Source organism: Eschrichtius robustus, chromosome 4, assembly GCF_028021215.1.
Source record: "Eschrichtius robustus isolate mEscRob2 chromosome 4, mEscRob2.pri, whole genome shotgun sequence".
NCBI classification, from domain to species: Eukaryota; Metazoa; Chordata; class Mammalia; order Artiodactyla; family Eschrichtiidae; genus Eschrichtius; species Eschrichtius robustus.
Window position 1 is genome coordinate 116,496,671 of NC_090827.1, and position 17,205 is coordinate 116,513,875.

Here is a 17,205-nt window from a genome sequence, read left to right on the forward strand (position 1 = left end):
GATGTGCAAAGAAACATGAAAGTATGATACCTACTCAGGAAAAAAGCAATCAATAGACATAGAGTGAGTCCAGGTGTTAGATTTACAAAGTGTTCAAAACAGCTATTATAAACATGTATAAATAATTAAAATATGATAAAAACTGTGCCATTTAATAGAGAATATCAATAAAGAGATAAAATTTACTTTAAAATGAAAATGGGCATGGGAGAAATGGGTGAACTGTTTTTGTTTTTAGTTTAAATAAATTGAATTTAAAAAATTATAAGAGATTATCTAATGCAGATCCATAACTTTAGGCAGGCCAACTTCCATTTTTTTAATAAAAAAAAAATCTAGAATTGAAACATACAACAACTGAAATGAAAAATTCACTGGAGAGGTTCAACAGCATATTTGAGCTTGTGAAAGAAAGTATCAACAAACTTGAAGATAGATCAATAGAGATAATCAATATGAAGAACAACAAGAAAAAAGGAATGAAGAAAAACATAAACAGAGCCTCAGACAGCAATGGAATACCATCAAGAGTATTAACATACGCATAAGGGGAGTCCCAGGAGGAGAAGAGAGAGAGATAAAGGGGGAGAAAATATTTGAAAATATAATGTCCAAATTTCCAAATTTAATGAAACCAAAGACAGCCAAAGACAAAGCAAAAATCTCGGGAGTGGCAAGAGAAATGACTCATTACATATGGGGACAATAATACAATTAATAGCAACATTTTCATCAGAAAAAACGGAGGCCAGAAGGCAGTGAAGTGACATTTCAGAAGTACAGAAAAAAAAGCAACAACTGTCAATCAAGAATCCTTTATGCAGTAAAACCATCCTTCAAAATGAAGCTTAAATAAAGACATTCTCAGACAAATAAATAAATAAATAAATAAATAAACAGAATTCATCTTTGCTGAAGAAACACTAAAGAAAATCTTTAAGTTGAAAGGAAATGACACAAGGTAATTTGAACCAATAAGAAAGAATAAAGGGCACTGAAAATGATAAATAAATGTCCAAGTATAAAAGATTGTGTATATATGTTTCTCTCATTTCATCTCAATTTTTTTAAAAAAAGCTTAAGATTTTTAAAAGCAATAAGAATAACAAAATATTGTTGAGTTTACAGTATATAGAGGTATATTGGCTCAAAGCTGCTATATAATACCAAATTACGTCAATATTAAACTGAAGTAGACTGTAAAAAGTTGAAGGTGATTATGGTAATTCCTAGAGAAACCATTCACACTAAAGCCTCTAAAATACAGCTAAAATAATAACAGAGAAATTGAAATAATACACTAAAAATACTTGGTTAAAACAAAAGAAGCAGTAGAGTAAGAACAGAAAAATAAAAAGATATGACAAATAAATAATGCAATGGTAGACATAAGTCTAACAATATCAGTAATTATGTTAAATGTGACTGGACTAAAATCAAAAGGCAAAGATTGTCATAGTGGATTAAAAAAATATCCAACTATATGGTGTCTATAAGAAACACACTTCAGGTGAAATGAACAGGCTAAAAATAAAAGGATATAAAATATATATCATGCAAATGGTAATCATGAATCAAAGAGGTAAACACAAGGGGATTACAACATGTCTTAAAGTGAATAAAAATGAAAACAGAATATATTAATATTAAAGGAATGTGATGTGTGAAGAGGGAAATTTATAGGTTTAAAAATATATTAGAAAGAAAGAAATAATCTAAAACTGACAATCACATCTATCTTAAAAAGTTAGAAAAAGATAAGTAAGCCAAATCAAAAGTAAGTAGGATGTATGAAATTAAAAAGATTGGAGTAGAAAATAATAAAATAGAAAATAGTAAAACACTAAAGAAAATCAATGAAACAAAAAATTGATTATTTGAGAAGGTCAGCAAAATGGATAAAGTTTTAGCTAGAGTGACCAAGAAAAATGAGAAAAGACACAAACCACCAAAATCAGAAATGAAAGAGGAAACATCACTATAGACCCTACAGAAATTAAAAGAATGTTAAGGAAATATTATAAACAACTTCAAGCTAAAAAATTAGACAACTTAGATGAAATAAACAAATTCCTAGAAAGACATAAATTACCAAAACTGATTCAAGAAGAAAGGAAAAATCCAAATAGACCAATATCAAATGTTTGCTATTTAAAAAATAAGAGTACTGTATACAGAACAAGTTTAGTTACTATGTTACTGGGAAGAGGGAGTAAAATAAGATGGAATTCAGTTGATTTAAGATCCAAAGATTCTTTGATTTTATGGTGTCCACCCAGATTATATCTGAGGTGATAGAGAAATTTGGGCTCTAAGGTTACTCATGAAATTGCAGCTCAATTCCTGAAAGAGGAAATAAAGGGGGTATAGTACAGGAATGATCTTCTAGGAGATGGATCAAAAATTTTTTTCAGTAAAGGACAAGACAGTAAATATTTTCGGCATTGTGAGTCATATGGCCTCTGTTACAAATACCCAACTTTGCCATTTTAGCACAATAGAACTTTATAAAACAAGTAGGGGACTGGATTTGGTCTATGGGCTGTAGTTTCCCAGCTCCCATTTTAACAACAAATAAAAAATTATACCTGGATGTAAGTGAAGAGCAGACTGCTTCAAGCAGAAAATTACTGTAAGGGACCTATGATGATTTCTTGGGTTCTATTCTTCCTAACATCTTTCTTCCAGCAAGGCTACAAAATTTTTCTCTGCATCATACATTTTTTCCTAAAGTTAGTAATATTTCATGAAATTTTACTAACCAGATATTTATTAGCATAACTAAGCACATTGTTTGAAATTAATCTTTTTGCTGTCTTGCCCAACACCAACCTGAGAGCTGATAAACTAAATGAATGAGAGTTTTGATTAAGTGAAGGAAGAAAAGGACATAAGAACAAAACCAAGCTAGTTCAAGATGGCAGACAGGGCACATAATGCTTAACTGAAATAAAAGTATAGAAATATAAAAAGGAAAAAACATATCACCATGAAGAGAATTGGGGGAGAAGAGATAGTGGTTGTCACACACTTCTGGGAGGTGAAAGCAGATAGGACCAGGTTGAAGGATGGAAACAGGTAGAGAAAGCTGCAGCCTTAAATATGCGAGGTACCTACAAAAGAAATCCATTTGACAATAGAAACTGGAGGAAAATCTGAGCTTAGAAATAGTATACAGCTAAAGGAAGGAGTGAGAAAAGGGGCCTAAAAAGGGGAAATTAATCAAGGGTTTGTACATGGTACAACAGCATCAGTCAGCAGCTCTATTCCTCTCTCCATTCCTGTGCTTAGAAACTGCTAACATTTATCATACTTTTAGTCATTGAATGGATTACCTAAGGGAGAGCTAAAGCTTTAAGAGTGATTGTTTGAGTTCCAGAGTGAAAACAACTCATTCTGGTATGTGGAAAGCCCACAACTTCATAGTCAGCTCTATGTCCATTGACCACAAACTAAAGCCCATCAGTCAATAAAGCTTTGTCCTGCCCTGTCCCAGGCAGAAGATAGTCTCAGAGCGGGGACCTGACAAGAAAACAGTCCTACCTTCACAACAGCATAGTATATCTGCGTAAGCTATTGAGACCTTCCTTCTTAAGTATCAGACAACCGAGGATCATTAACATAAAACAAAACTCAGCAGCAAGAAAAGGAAAAGTCAAGCAAAACAAACTGAAAAACTGTCCTCAGAAGAAACTGATAATTCAGGGACCAGAATGAAATAAAACAAAAATTTTAAATTATATTCTCAGAGATTTGAGAATGTACATGAAATAGGAATAGAATACCATATGAAAGGAACAATTAGAGAACAAAAAGGATTCTTGGAGATAAAATAAATATGATTGCTGAATGGGCTTCCCTGGTGGCGCAGTGGTTGAGAATCTGCCTGCCAATGCAGGGCACACGGGTTCGAGCCCTGGTCTGGGAAGATCCCACATGCCGCGGAGCAACAAGGCCCGTGAGCCACAACTACTGAGCCTGCGCGTCTGGAGCCGGTGCTCCGCAACAAGAGAGGCCGCGATAGTGAGAGGCCCGCGCACCGTGATGAAGAGTGGCCCCCGCTTGCCGCAACTGGAGAAAGCCCTCGCACAGAAACGAAGACCCAACACAGCCATAAATAAATAAATAAATAAAATTTAAAAATAAATAAATAAATAAAATAAAATAAATATGATTGCTGAAATGAAAAACTGGAAAAATGAAAGACTGAAAATGAAGTAAAGGAAATCTCCTAGAACAGAAAGCAACATAAAGTGGTGGTAAATATGAGATAAAAACCAGTCCAGGTTGTCCAATATCTGACCAGAAAAGAGAATAAAGAAAAAAAAAAGGAGGGGCGGGGGGAAATTATCAAGGAAATAATATGCAACTTTTTTAGTGTTCAGGTTGAAAAGGTCAACTAAATGCTCAATACGAAGCATGAAAAAAGATCCATACCTACACTTATCACTGTAAAATGTTGCAAAAGCAAAGATATAGAGAAGATGCTAAAATCTTCTAGATACCTTGAAAAAAGCCATTTCCAAATGAATTATAAACAGATTTATATACTATTTCTTAGCAGCAACTCTAGATACTAGAAGACGGCAGATAAACCCTTCCAAAATTCTATGAAAAATTATTTCTAATCTAGAATTATATACCCAACTAATCAGATGTGAGAGCAGAATAAAAACGTTTTCATATATGTGAGGTCTCTGAAAGTGTAGCTGTCATGTATCCTTTTTTTTTGGCACTTCCTTGAGGTTGTATGCTAGCAAAACCAGGAGGAAACCAGGAAGGATGAAGGATTTTAATCTTGGAAACAGTGGATCCAAACCAAGAGGGCATTGAAAGGAAGTTCTAGGATAACAGTCTTCCACAGACCTAGAAAACAACCACATAGGTGGAAGCAGAAAAGGAGGTCTCTGAGAGGAAAGTCTCCAGGAATAAAGAGGACTTCTTAAAGTTTATAAAACTATGAAGACAGTAAAAAAAAAAATCAGTGATTGCCAGGGGATTCCAGGAGGAGGGAGGAATGAATAACCAGAGCACAGGAAGTTTTTAGGGCACTGAAACTATTCTGTATGATACTGTAATGATGGATGCATATCATTATAAATATGTCAAAACCCACAGAACACAAAGAGTGAACCCTAATGTAATTTATGGACTTTAATAATAATGTATAATATTGGTTTATCAATTGTAACAAATATACTACACTAATGTAAGGTGTTAATGATAGGGGAGACTGTGTGTGTGTATGAGGGGGTAAAGGGTTAAATGGAAACTCTCTGTACCTACCACTCATATTTTAGGTAAATCTAAAAAATTGCTTTAAAATGCTATTAATTTTAAAAGAAAAAACCTATGAAACAATATGAAATGGTGTGACATATGTATAATTGAAGTCCCAGAAGAAGAGGAGAGAGAGAATGGAGCAGAATAAATATTTGAAGAGAAGATGACTTTTCAAAATTGATGAAAGACAATACACAGGTCCAAAAAGTCTAGTGAAGCCCAAGCAGGATAAATACAAGGAATAGTATGCCTAGTCACATTATAATTAAACTGTAGAAATCAAAGATGAAAAGAAAAAGTTTAAATCATCCAGAAAATATAGTCAAATTACATTTAGAGGGACAACAATAAGAATTATGCTGGCTTGTCATTAGAAATAAAGGAAGCCAAAAGACAATGAAAGAACAGCTTAAAAGGACTTAAAGGAAACAGGGCCTGTGAACTTGAAGTCTATACCCAACAAAAATATACTTGAAAAATAAAGGTCAGAAAGAAGAACAAAGGAGGTATCACGCTTGCTGATTTCAAACTATATTACAAACTTATTGTAATCAAATAGTATGGTATTAGCATAAAAACAGACACATAGATCACTGGGTCATTTGTCATTCTGGAGCCCAGAAATAAACTGATATATGGTCAATTAATTTATGACAAAAGAGCCAAGAATATACAATGGGGAAAGGACAATCTTTTCAATAAACGGTATTTGGAAAATTGAACGGTCACATGCAAAAGAAGGAAGCTGGACCTCTATCTACACTATACACAAAAATTAACTCAAAATGGATTAAAGACTTGAACATAAGACCTGAAATCATAAAACTTTCAGAAGAAAACATAGGTATTAAGTGTTGGTATTGGTGATGAATTTTTGGATTTGACACCAAAAGCAAAGGCAGCAAAAGTAAAAAAAAAAAAAAAAAAAAAGAAGGGCGGGGGGTGTGGACTACATCAAACTAAAAAGCTTCTGCACACCAAAGGAAACCATCAACAAAGTGAAAAGGCGACCTACCAAATGGAAAATATTTGCATACCTTATATATGATAAGTGGTTAGTGTTCATAATATACAATGAACTCATACAACTCAATAGCAAAAAAACCCAGACAATTCGATTAAAAATTGGGCAGAGGATCCGAACAGGCATTTTTCCAAAGAAGACATACAGATGGCAAACAGGTAAACGAAAAGATGCTCAGCATCACTAATCATCAGGGAAATGCAAATCAAAACCCCAATGAGATAACACCTCACACCTGTTAGAAAGGCTATAGCCAAAAAGACCACAGGTAATAAATTTTGGCAAGGATGTGGAGAAAAAGGAACCCTCATGCACTGTCATTGGGAATGTATATTGATGTAGCCACTATGGAAAACAGAATGGAGGTTCCTTAAAAAATTAAAACTAGAACTACCATATGATCCAGTAATTCTACTTCTGGGTATTTTTCCAAAGAAAACACTAATTCAAAAAGATGTAAGCATCCCCATGTTCATAGCAACATTATTTACAACAGCCAAGATATGGAAACACCTTAAGTGTTCATCGATGAATAAATGGATTAAAAATGGTAGATACATATACATATATATAGTACTATATATAGTATATATATGTATATATAATGAAATATTATTCAGCCATAAGAAAGGAGGAAAATCTTGACATTTGCTACAACATAGATGGACCGACCCTGAGGGCACTAGGCTAAGAGAAATAAGTCAGACAGAGAAAGACAAATACCATATAATCTCTCTTATATGTGGAATTAAAAAAAAAAACAATCAAGTTCATGGATGTAGAGAACAGATTGACAGTTGCCAGAGGCAGAGGGTAGGAGGGTGGGTAAATGGGTGAAGGGGGTCAAAAGGTTCAAACTTCCAGTTACAAAATAAGTCATGAGGAGGTAATGTACAGCATGGTGACTATAGTTAGGAACACTGTATTGCATATTTGAAAGTTGCTAAGAGTAGATCTTAAAAGTTCTCATCACAAGAAAAAAAATTTTAACCATGAATGATAGACTTACTGTGGTGATCATTTTGCAATATTTACAAATATCAAATCATTATGTTATGCACCTGAAACTGTTATATGTCAAATGTACTTTAATTTTTAAAAAGGCCAAATTAGACATTTTCAGACAAATAAAAGCTGAGAGAATTAATTACTAGCACAATTACACAACAAGAAACATTAAAGGAAGTTTTTTGGGCTGAAGGGAAAGAATCCCACATGGAAGCCCAGATTGCCAGAAAGAAATGTAGAGAACCAGAGAATGTAAACATGTGAACAAATATAAGGGAATTTTTTTAAAACTTAAAACAAAGACTTTTGGTTTTTTAAAGCAAAAATAATAAGAATGTAGAAGTAAAATATATGATAAATCTAGCACAAGGGCAGAAGAGGGATAAATAAAGTCATACTGTTGCAAGACTTTTCTGTGTCATCTTGATGTGAGCGATGGTTTTTGACAAATGTATACATTTGTCTACATTCATTGAGCTGTGTACACTTAAGATCTGTGCACTCTGTGGTGTGTTGACTATAATTCAATAAAGCACTATTAACAACAAAAATTTTATGAGATGATGGAGTGTTTGGAAAAAAAACAGGAGTATGATACAACAAACAGTGTAAGCAACCCCACCCCCAAATTTTGGCAGTTATGGACAAAGCTGCTATAAACATTTGTGTGCAGGTTTTTGTGGGCATAAATTTTTAGCCCATTTGTGTAAATAATACCAAGGAGAGAGACTACTGAATCGTATGGTTAGAGTATATTTAGTTTTGTAAGAAACTGCCAAACTGTCTTCCAAATTGGCTGTACTATTTTGTATTCTTAGCAGCAATGAATGAGAGTTCCTGTTGCTCCATATCCTCACCGGCATCTGGTGTCAGTGTTTGGGACTTCTGGCCACTCTAATGGATATGCAGTGGTACTTTGTTGTTTTAATTTGCAATTCCCTAATGACATATGATGTTGAGAACATTTTTATATGCTTATTTGCCATCTGTATATTTTCTTCAGTGAGGTGCCTTTTAAGGTCTTTTGCCCATTTTTAATCAGGTTGTCTGTTTTCTTATTGTCGAGTTTTAAAAGTTCTTGGTATATTTTGGATAGTTCTTTATCAGTTGTGTGTTTTGTAAATAGTTTCTCCCAGTTTGTGGCTTGTGTACTCATTCTCTTGACATTGTCTCTCACAGAGTGGAAGTTTTTAATGTTAAATAAGTTCAGCTAATCAATTATTTCTTTCATGGATTGTGCCTTTCCTGTTTTGTTTTGTTTTTTAAGTAATCACCATAACTAAGGTCATCTAGATTTTCCCCTATGTTAACTTCTATGAGTTTCACAGTTTTGCATTTTACATTTAGGTCTATGTCCCACTTTGAGTTAATTTTTATGAAGGGCATAAGGTCTGATCTAGATTAATTTGTTTTGCATGTGTATGTCCAGTAGATCTAGCACCAGACTACCTTTCTTCCATTGGGTTGCCTTTGCTCCTTTGTCAAAGGTCAGCTGACTATGTTTATGTGTATCTATTTCTGAGCTCTCTATTCTGTTCCATTAATATATTTACATCCTGTTCACCAAATTATACTCTCTTGATTATTGTAGGTTTATAGTAAGTCTTGTAGGGGAGTAGTGTCAGGTCTTCAATTTTTAATTTTTCTCCTTCAATATTGTGTTAGTTATTCTTGGTCTTTCGCAATATCTATATAAACTTTAGAATGAATTTGTCGACACCATGAAACAACATGTGGGGATTTTAATTGGAGTTGCATTGAATCTATAGATAGAGTTAAGATGAACTAATTTCTTGACAATATTGAGTCTTCCATGAACATGGAAAATCTATACATTTATTTAGTTTTTAAATTTCTTTCTTCAGAATTTTGCAGTTTTTCTCATGTAGATATTGTACATATTTTGTTAGATTTATATGAAGGTATTTCATTTCGGGGAGTACTAGTGTAAATGGTGATATTTTTTCATTTCAAATTCCATTTGTTCATTGTTAGTAAATAGGAAAAAAACCTGACTTTTGTATACTAACCTTGTATCCTGTAACCTTATTATACTCACTTTTTAGTTGTTGCAGGAGATTTTTTTCCCTAGATTATTTGGATTTTCTACAGAGACAATCATGTCATCTGTGAACAAAGGCAGTTTTATTTCTTCTTTCCCAGTCTGTATGCCTTTTATACCCTTTTCTTGTCTTAACTATATTAGCTAGGACTTCCAGCACAATATTGAAAAGGAGTGGTGAGAGAGGGCATCATTTTCTTGTTCCTGATCTTACTGGGAAAGCTATTTCCTCACAATTAAGTATGATGGCAGCTATAGATTTTTAATTGATGTTCTTTGTCAAGTTGACAAAGAACTTGTAATTTGCTGAAGTTTTTATCATGAATGAGTATTGGATTTTGACAAATGCTCTTCCTGCATCTATTGATATAATCATGTGATTTTTCTTCTTTAGCTTGTTGATGTGATGGATTACATTAATTCATTTTCAAATGTGAACCAACCTTGCATACCAAGGATAAATCCCACAAGGTTGTAAAGTATACTTTTTTTATATGTTGTTGAGTTCTATTTGCTAATATAGAGAATTACAACAAATTGAGAATTTCTGCATCTATGTTCATCAGCGATATTGGGTTTTTTTTCCCCCTTCTAATGTCTTTAGTTTTGGTATGAAAGTAATACTAGACTCATAAAATGAGTTGGCAAGCTTCCCTCTGCTTCTATCTTCTGGAAGAGATTGTAGAAAATTGGTATAATTTCTTTCTTAAATAGTTAGTAGAATTCACAAGTGAAATCATCTGAGTCTGATACTTTCTGTTTTGGGAGGTTATTAATGGTTGACTCAATTTCTTTAACTGGTATAGTCTTATTCAGGTTACCTATTTCTTCTTGTGTGCATTTAGGTAGATTGGGTCTTTCAAGGAATTGGTCCACTTCTTCTAAATTATCAGATTTGTGGACATAGAGTTGTTTATGATGTTCCTTTATTATCATTTTAATGCCCATGGAATCTGTAGTGATGTTCCCTCTCTCATTTCTGATATTAGTGATTTGTGTTTTCTTTTTTCTTAGTTAGCCTAGCTGGAGACCATCAATTTTACTTATCTTTTCAAAGAACAAGCTTTTGGTTTCATTGATTTTCTCTATTTCTTGCTTTCTATTTTATTGATATCTGCTCTAATTTTTATTATTTCTTTTCTTTTGCTTACTTTGAATTTATTTTGCTTCTTTTTCTAGTTTCATAAGGTGGAAACTTAGATAACTGATTTCATACCTTTCTTCTTTTCTAATATATGCATTCAATGCTATAATTTTCCCTCTAAGTACTGCTTTCAGTGCATCTCACAAACTTTGATAGCTTGTATTTTCATTTTCATTTAATTCAAAATGTTTAAAAATGTCTCTTGAGGTTTCTTTTTTGACCCATGTGTTATTTACAAGTATATTGTTTAATCTCCAAGTATTTTGGGATTTTCTAGCTGCCTTTCTGTTAATAAATTATACTTCTAAGTCCATTGTGGTCTGAAAGTTTATGTTGACAAATCCCCAAGCTCAGATTCTTTCCTCAGCTGTGCATAGTCTCCTAATGAACCCATTGAAGGCATTCATTTCTGTTACAGTGTTTTTGATTTCTAGCATTTCCATCTCTCTGTTTACATTACCCATCTGTTCTTACATGTTGTCTACCTTTCCATTGGAGTCCTTAGTATATTAGTCGGAGCTGTTTCAAATTCATGGTCTGATAATTCCAACTCCCTTGCCATATCTGGGTCTGGTTCTGATACTTTCTCTGTCTCTTCAAAATGTGTTTTGTGCCTTTTAATACATTTTATATATTTTTGTTTAAAAGGGAACATGATGTTCTGGTAAAAGGACCTATGGTAATGTGACGGTAAGTTGTAGGGGGAGAAGAAGAGTTCTATAGTCCTATGATTAGGCCTCAGTCTTTTAGTGAGCCTGTGTGCCCTGGGCTGTAAATTTCACAAGTTCTTTTTCTTTTTTCTTTCTTCTTTTTTCACCCCCTTAGGTTGTATGGGATGGCTAGAGAGGGCTGGAGTTGGGTATCTCTCTTCTCCTTAGTTGGTTAGGCTAATAAAGTTCCCAAAGGTTATACTCTGATAAAACAGTTTCTCTTGAGGGCAGGTTTTATTAAGAACAGGATGCTCTGGTGTATCTCACGGTGGTCACCGTTTCTCTCTCCCCGACAGATGGCTCTTGGAGGTACAACTCACAAAAGGATGTCCCCCAACACCGTGACTGGGCTCCTCCTGTAGTTTTTAACTCTCAGACTTGCCCACACTGAGCTTCCAGCTAACTGACGAATTTCCTACCCTCGCTACTGGTTCCCGCAGAGGTTTCTGCTCTAACTTAGGATTCTCTGCATCAACCTGTCTCTAATTTGGGGGGCAGTAATTTGCCCTGTGACCTCACTTCTTTGATGGAACTACGAAGAGTTGGTGATTTTTCAGTTTGTTCAGCTCTTTATTTGTTGTAAGGATGGAGTGATGATGCTGGACCAGAAACTGGAATTGTCTGGGATATTATTTTTGAGCTCTAAACTTCCAAGACTGCTTACTTTATGAAACTAGTGGTAAGATTTTAATGGAGAAATTTGGTTCCAAGATTATTTGAAAATCATAGTTGGATGTATAATAAAGCTTCCCTTTCACTTATTTAAAGGAAAAATAACTTAATGGAAATAAGTTAGTACCTTTATTCAAAGTAAACTGAAAAGAAACAAAAAAGTTAAAACCTAAACTTATTGCCCTAGAGTATCCATTTCTTTGCGATTAGGGAAGCCAACCTCCAAGTAAGATATAAACAGTGTGATTAAAAGTGATGAGACTGATTTCTACATGTGGTTGAAAGTTTAGATTTCTTATTTAATTTAACCTGTGTACACTGCAGGATTGTTGAATTAAACATGACTTGTTGACAAACCGCAGCTCTATTTCTTTCTATTATCCAGAGTATACACTCTTTTAAGAGTTTGTTTAGTTTGAAAATAGGGTGTGTATGTGAGAGGGGGAGAGACAGAGAGACAGATTGAAAAAGAGAGTACAAGAATATAGACCCCCAAGATAGAAACATGAAGCTCCTTAATTTCTCTAAATTTGCAAAATCAAAAATGAAGGAAAACAAAGGGGGAAACCAGTTAGAAGTATCAAAGTTTGTTGTTATAAAACTCCTCAACTAGTTCCTGAGCAAACCACAGTCCTCAACCTCAATGGATAATCTTTGGTGACCAATACATTTCCCTCTCTTCCACATGCACCGGCCCTACTTCTAACATCTGCTGCATAGAAACTGCCCCCTAAATAAGGTCATGGGGATGTGTATGTGAGACCTATGTGCAGAAGTTATATTTACAAAGGAGTCCAGTCACTTACATGGGCAGATGTTCAAGTTTACTTCAGATTCAGAGCCTTAAAAATACTGATTTTAATTAAAAAGCAACCTTTGCTAAATGAATTTACTACATCAATTAATAAAATTTTCAAAGTTTAAAGTTAGCAAGCAGCAAAGAAAAACAATGTAAACTTCAAATACTAATCCTTCATCATATTTTAATCTAATTTTTATTCTCTGTGAGATCTGTACTTCTAGAGGTCAAACACTCTCTCTCTCTCAAGTTTAATCATATAGAAATCTAGGGGAAAAAAAACCTTCTATAAATATTTGGTGACAATGAGATGCTTTAAAATTTTAGTGGGAAAGCAAGTTCTACACAACTCTTTAAGACAGCCTAAAATTTGGGGCTTAATTTAAATAAGAACCTTAATATTGGCAAAAGTATAATGTTCCTTCTAGCTACTTAAAACTAAATGTCAAAAGTAGGTTTTAAATAAAAATCTTTCTATCATTCTGTTTCTAATTTCCAAAATTTAACATAAAAAGTCATGAAAAAACATTAAAATATAGATCTGTTAAGCAATTATTATTTTTGACAGATTTAAGGAACTATTTCCTCTTTGTCCACATATTGCTTGTAAATAGGGCTGCTCATCTGATCTGGTGTATAGATTAAGCAGTGTCTCTGTTGGCTTGTATTTTAATATTTGTCAAATATATTTCTCATTTTCTATCCATTTACATATCTTATTTCACATACCATTTGTAATAGCTTTATTCAGTGTTCCTTGTGGAGGACAAGAACCCTTCTTTTCCATCTGTGGTTTTGTTTCCTCTGTTTTTGCCAAGACAGTTTCCTTAGTTTCTTCATGTTCATTAGTATCACTAGCTTTGAGGATCTGAAGTAAAAACAAGAAAGTCTTTTAAGAAATAGACTTGTACAATTTTATGAATGTAAGAGACAACCAAATCTCGTAATTAAATTCATATTATTACTGTGAACATGGAGAATTATACTTACAAAAGAATATTCATGCTCTATATCAATAGGTATTTGGGGAGGTAACAACAGTGTATTTTGTAGGGCACCTTGATTTAGCCTTTTGTAGATCTGCCTCCCTGCCATATTCATTTGTGATTTATGTAAACTGAATAAGTGCGCCTATAGTGCAGGCAGAATAATTAAAACTGTCCCTACTTAGTCTAACTCCCAAAGATCATTCAACAAAACTTTTGTAGAATTAAAATGCAACTAAATTGGAAAGGAGGTGAAATATAGTTGGATTCATTTCATTTGAAAAATTATATAACAAAGAAAAATGAGAAAAAACAGATCAAGCTTTCAGAAATTCAAGGTTCATGCTTTTTCCACTACTATTTATAGATAACATATTTAGATGGTTTATGGGTATACCTCAGTCTTCCAGTATTTAATGGTAGTTAGTCTAATAATGAAAACTGCTGATTTAGGGGGAAAAAAGACACCTTTAGTTTGTGAGAATATTGAAAGGCTTCTCCCAAGGTAAAAACCAAACCAAAACAAAAGATTAAAAAGAAACAGAACAGAATAGTTAACCATGGTATAGCGATATTCAAACATCCTTGCTGTTATCATGATGCATGTGTGTGTGCATATGCATGTACGTGTGTGGACATGCAGGCCAACGCTTTGAGTGTATTGATAATATTTTTGAGTGCAGTGGAGAGAGAACATCACATTGTCACAAGAAATGGTAACAAAGGCTAGAGAGCTTGGACAGATTAAGGAAAGGAAGAGGAAGCATTTAATGACTCGGGAGACAGACGCACCACAGCAGCTGATGTAAACGAATTATGTAGCTCTTTAAAATCAAAGTTCTTTAAACTGGATCATGATTAATCTGTTGGAGTTCTGATATAGAGACCTTTTTCTGGAAAGTCTGTCACTATACAAAAGGTCCAGGGTAAAGACACAAAGGTGAGTTTTGATTAGGGTGGGTGAAAGGTCATATACAATAAAACCATATTATTTTAAGTTTTATTATTTCAGAATTTACAATAAATTGACATAGAGTAAGATGAAGTCTTTACAGATAAAGTAATTAGAATCAATGGTGAATATTTTAAACATTTTTTAAAAAGGACTTTTTTGGCCCTTAAGAACCGTAGAAACCTCTATTTAAAAAATAAACAACTTATAATTCTAATTATGAGCAATTATTATTTAGTAAAACTAGGTCAACAAAAGGTCTAATGACTTACTCTACATACTTGCAAAAATAAAAACCTGGGTCTCCTTCGAATGTACAGCACAACATTTTAATTAATTTAGATTTTTCTTTACCTCTTGTACTCTAAACTACTAACTTTATTCTGGACATGGCAAGAAATAGTAAGCCAAATTTTCATTATTCCTAAAATCTGCCTCTTTGGTTCCAAAATAATCTATGGTCACCCCTTCCATGTTTTCATTCCTTTTGCCCATTTCCTGGGACATATTAAAACTAGCTATTTTAAAATGACCACTTCGTTGTGTTTTTTTTTAGCATGAATCGTTTATTTTTTAAATACCCAGATAACACATGATCATTTTAGAAAAACAAAAAATATAGATAAACAGAAAAAAATAAAGTCATTCCAAATCCCACTATTCGGAGTTAACCATTGCTAACATATTGATATATATTTATCTAGAAATGTGTGCATGTATGTAAAAGAGAGAGGGAGACTGAGAAAGGGAGAGAGTATGTGTGTTATTTATTAATAAAAATGTAAATATACTAGTGTTCCATAACCTGCTTTTTTACTTAATATGTCATGGATATCTTTCACATTCAATAAGTATAGGCTATGAATTCATTTTCTATGGTTTCATAGTATAAAATGACCACTTCTCACTTTTAAAACAAACATATAAAAAAACCTATTAAGTAAACTTTAAAAATAAATTTTAGCATCAGATGGTTTTCACATCATATGTTACAATATAGTTTTAATTTTTTACCTGAGGAGTTGTACATGACTGGATGTTTTTATCCTCCAAATGTTCATTTTTTGGATCTGTGATGTACATGCTAATGTTTAAAAGTAATTTGAAAGAAAGAAAAAAAAAAGGACTATAAGTCCATCTGAAAACAAACACGGTTAAGTGGGATTAATTTTTAAATAATTTTTTAGCATAAAGTTTCACCACAGTCAAGTCAGATATCTTTATAGTAAAAACAGTCCAAATATTCATTTTAAAGTTATTAACCAAAGTCATGTGCATAAATTTAAAAAATCATTATCACAAAACAATTTAATACTTCTCAGTAGTTCATAATCCTGGGCCGTATCTTAAAAGCATATATCGGAAAACTTAGTTCTTTATTTCATGCACTGAAATAATATGTCTGAGCTAATTTCCATCATTGATTTATTCTACTCAGTCAACTCCTGAATAAGAGACTCCAAAAAAATTTAAAATGAAATGTGATCAACTACATTAAAATCTACATCTATAAGCATGCTGTCTTTATAAATGGCCCATTAGAAAGGTCTGTGGGTCCAACACTTAAGTAAAATAAAATAGGTTTTATTTTGAAGAAGAATGAACTAGGAAAAAACAGTGAACTAGAACCATATCAAGAGGAGAATTAGTTCTGGAAACATTTATTTTAAAATATCTGTTGTTTCTACCTTCTCTGTGATCTTTGCTGCCTTTGAGTAGAGGAAGAGTATCTTTGCCTTAAAAATATCTTTCAATTCTTGAGTTACTGTTGGGGACAAAATTAAAGATTTCAAGTTTTAATTTTTAAGTACTTGATAATAATGTGTTTCAAGTATCTATATTTTTTAAAAAGGCAAGCAATTTTAATAATGAAAGTTTTTAATGAAAAGTAACATTAATATCTGAGTACCTACCATATGCTGGGTGCTTACATATATTGTCTCACTTTACGAAGTAAAATATTAGTGTGTAAAATCCTATAAGGAATCATAACTGAACTTATGATATTAAAACAGAAAATAACATTTATTTTTCAAAATTTGATGAAAAAATTAGATGTCTAAGTCCTTTTAAAGTAAAACTCCATTTTAGTTAAAGGGAATATCAGAATTATTAGAATGACTACCTGTTAGCTGTTAGACCAGAAGCTAAGTGTTAGTAAGCCCTATGAACAAGGAATGTGGGTGAATCACGTAAGCTGTGTCAGGTTCTGAAGGGACAGGCTGAGGGTTAGCACCATTAAAAAATCTGAATGCTAGTACACAAGAGTCAGGGCACAAAGTTCACCTACTCAGTAAGTTCTGAATGCCTACTCTTCTGGACTCTGAAGATAAAAGCAGCAAAACAAAACGGGAATATAGGTTTCTACTCTCATGGAGCTTATATTCTTGTAGGGGTGAAGGGAAAGACAATAAACAATATTTTCAGACTGCAATTAAATACTGAAGAAAATAAACCAGCATGATGTCACAGTGATCAAGGGGACATTTCAACTGCGACTTGAATGAGGACAAATTGTGAGTCATAACTAGGCAGATGGATTAGGAGCATGCAAACATAACATCA

General features: G+C 33.1%; 1 protein-coding gene across 1 annotated transcript in view; it reads right to left on the bottom strand.

Moving 5' to 3' along the window:
- Positions 1 to 15,723, bottom strand: part of SLC9B1 (solute carrier family 9 member B1) — a 46,244-nt gene extending 30,521 nt beyond the window's left edge. Inside the window, exons 1-2 of the mRNA XM_068542291.1 lie at positions 15,655 to 15,723; positions 13,432 to 13,570 (exon numbers count right to left, since the gene is read on the bottom strand). Of these exons, the coding sequence (XP_068398392.1) occupies positions 13,432 to 13,570; positions 15,655 to 15,723 (208 nt within the window). The remainder of the gene's footprint in view (positions 1 to 13,431; positions 13,571 to 15,654) is intronic.
- Positions 15,724 to 17,205: the final 1,482 nt, after the last annotated feature.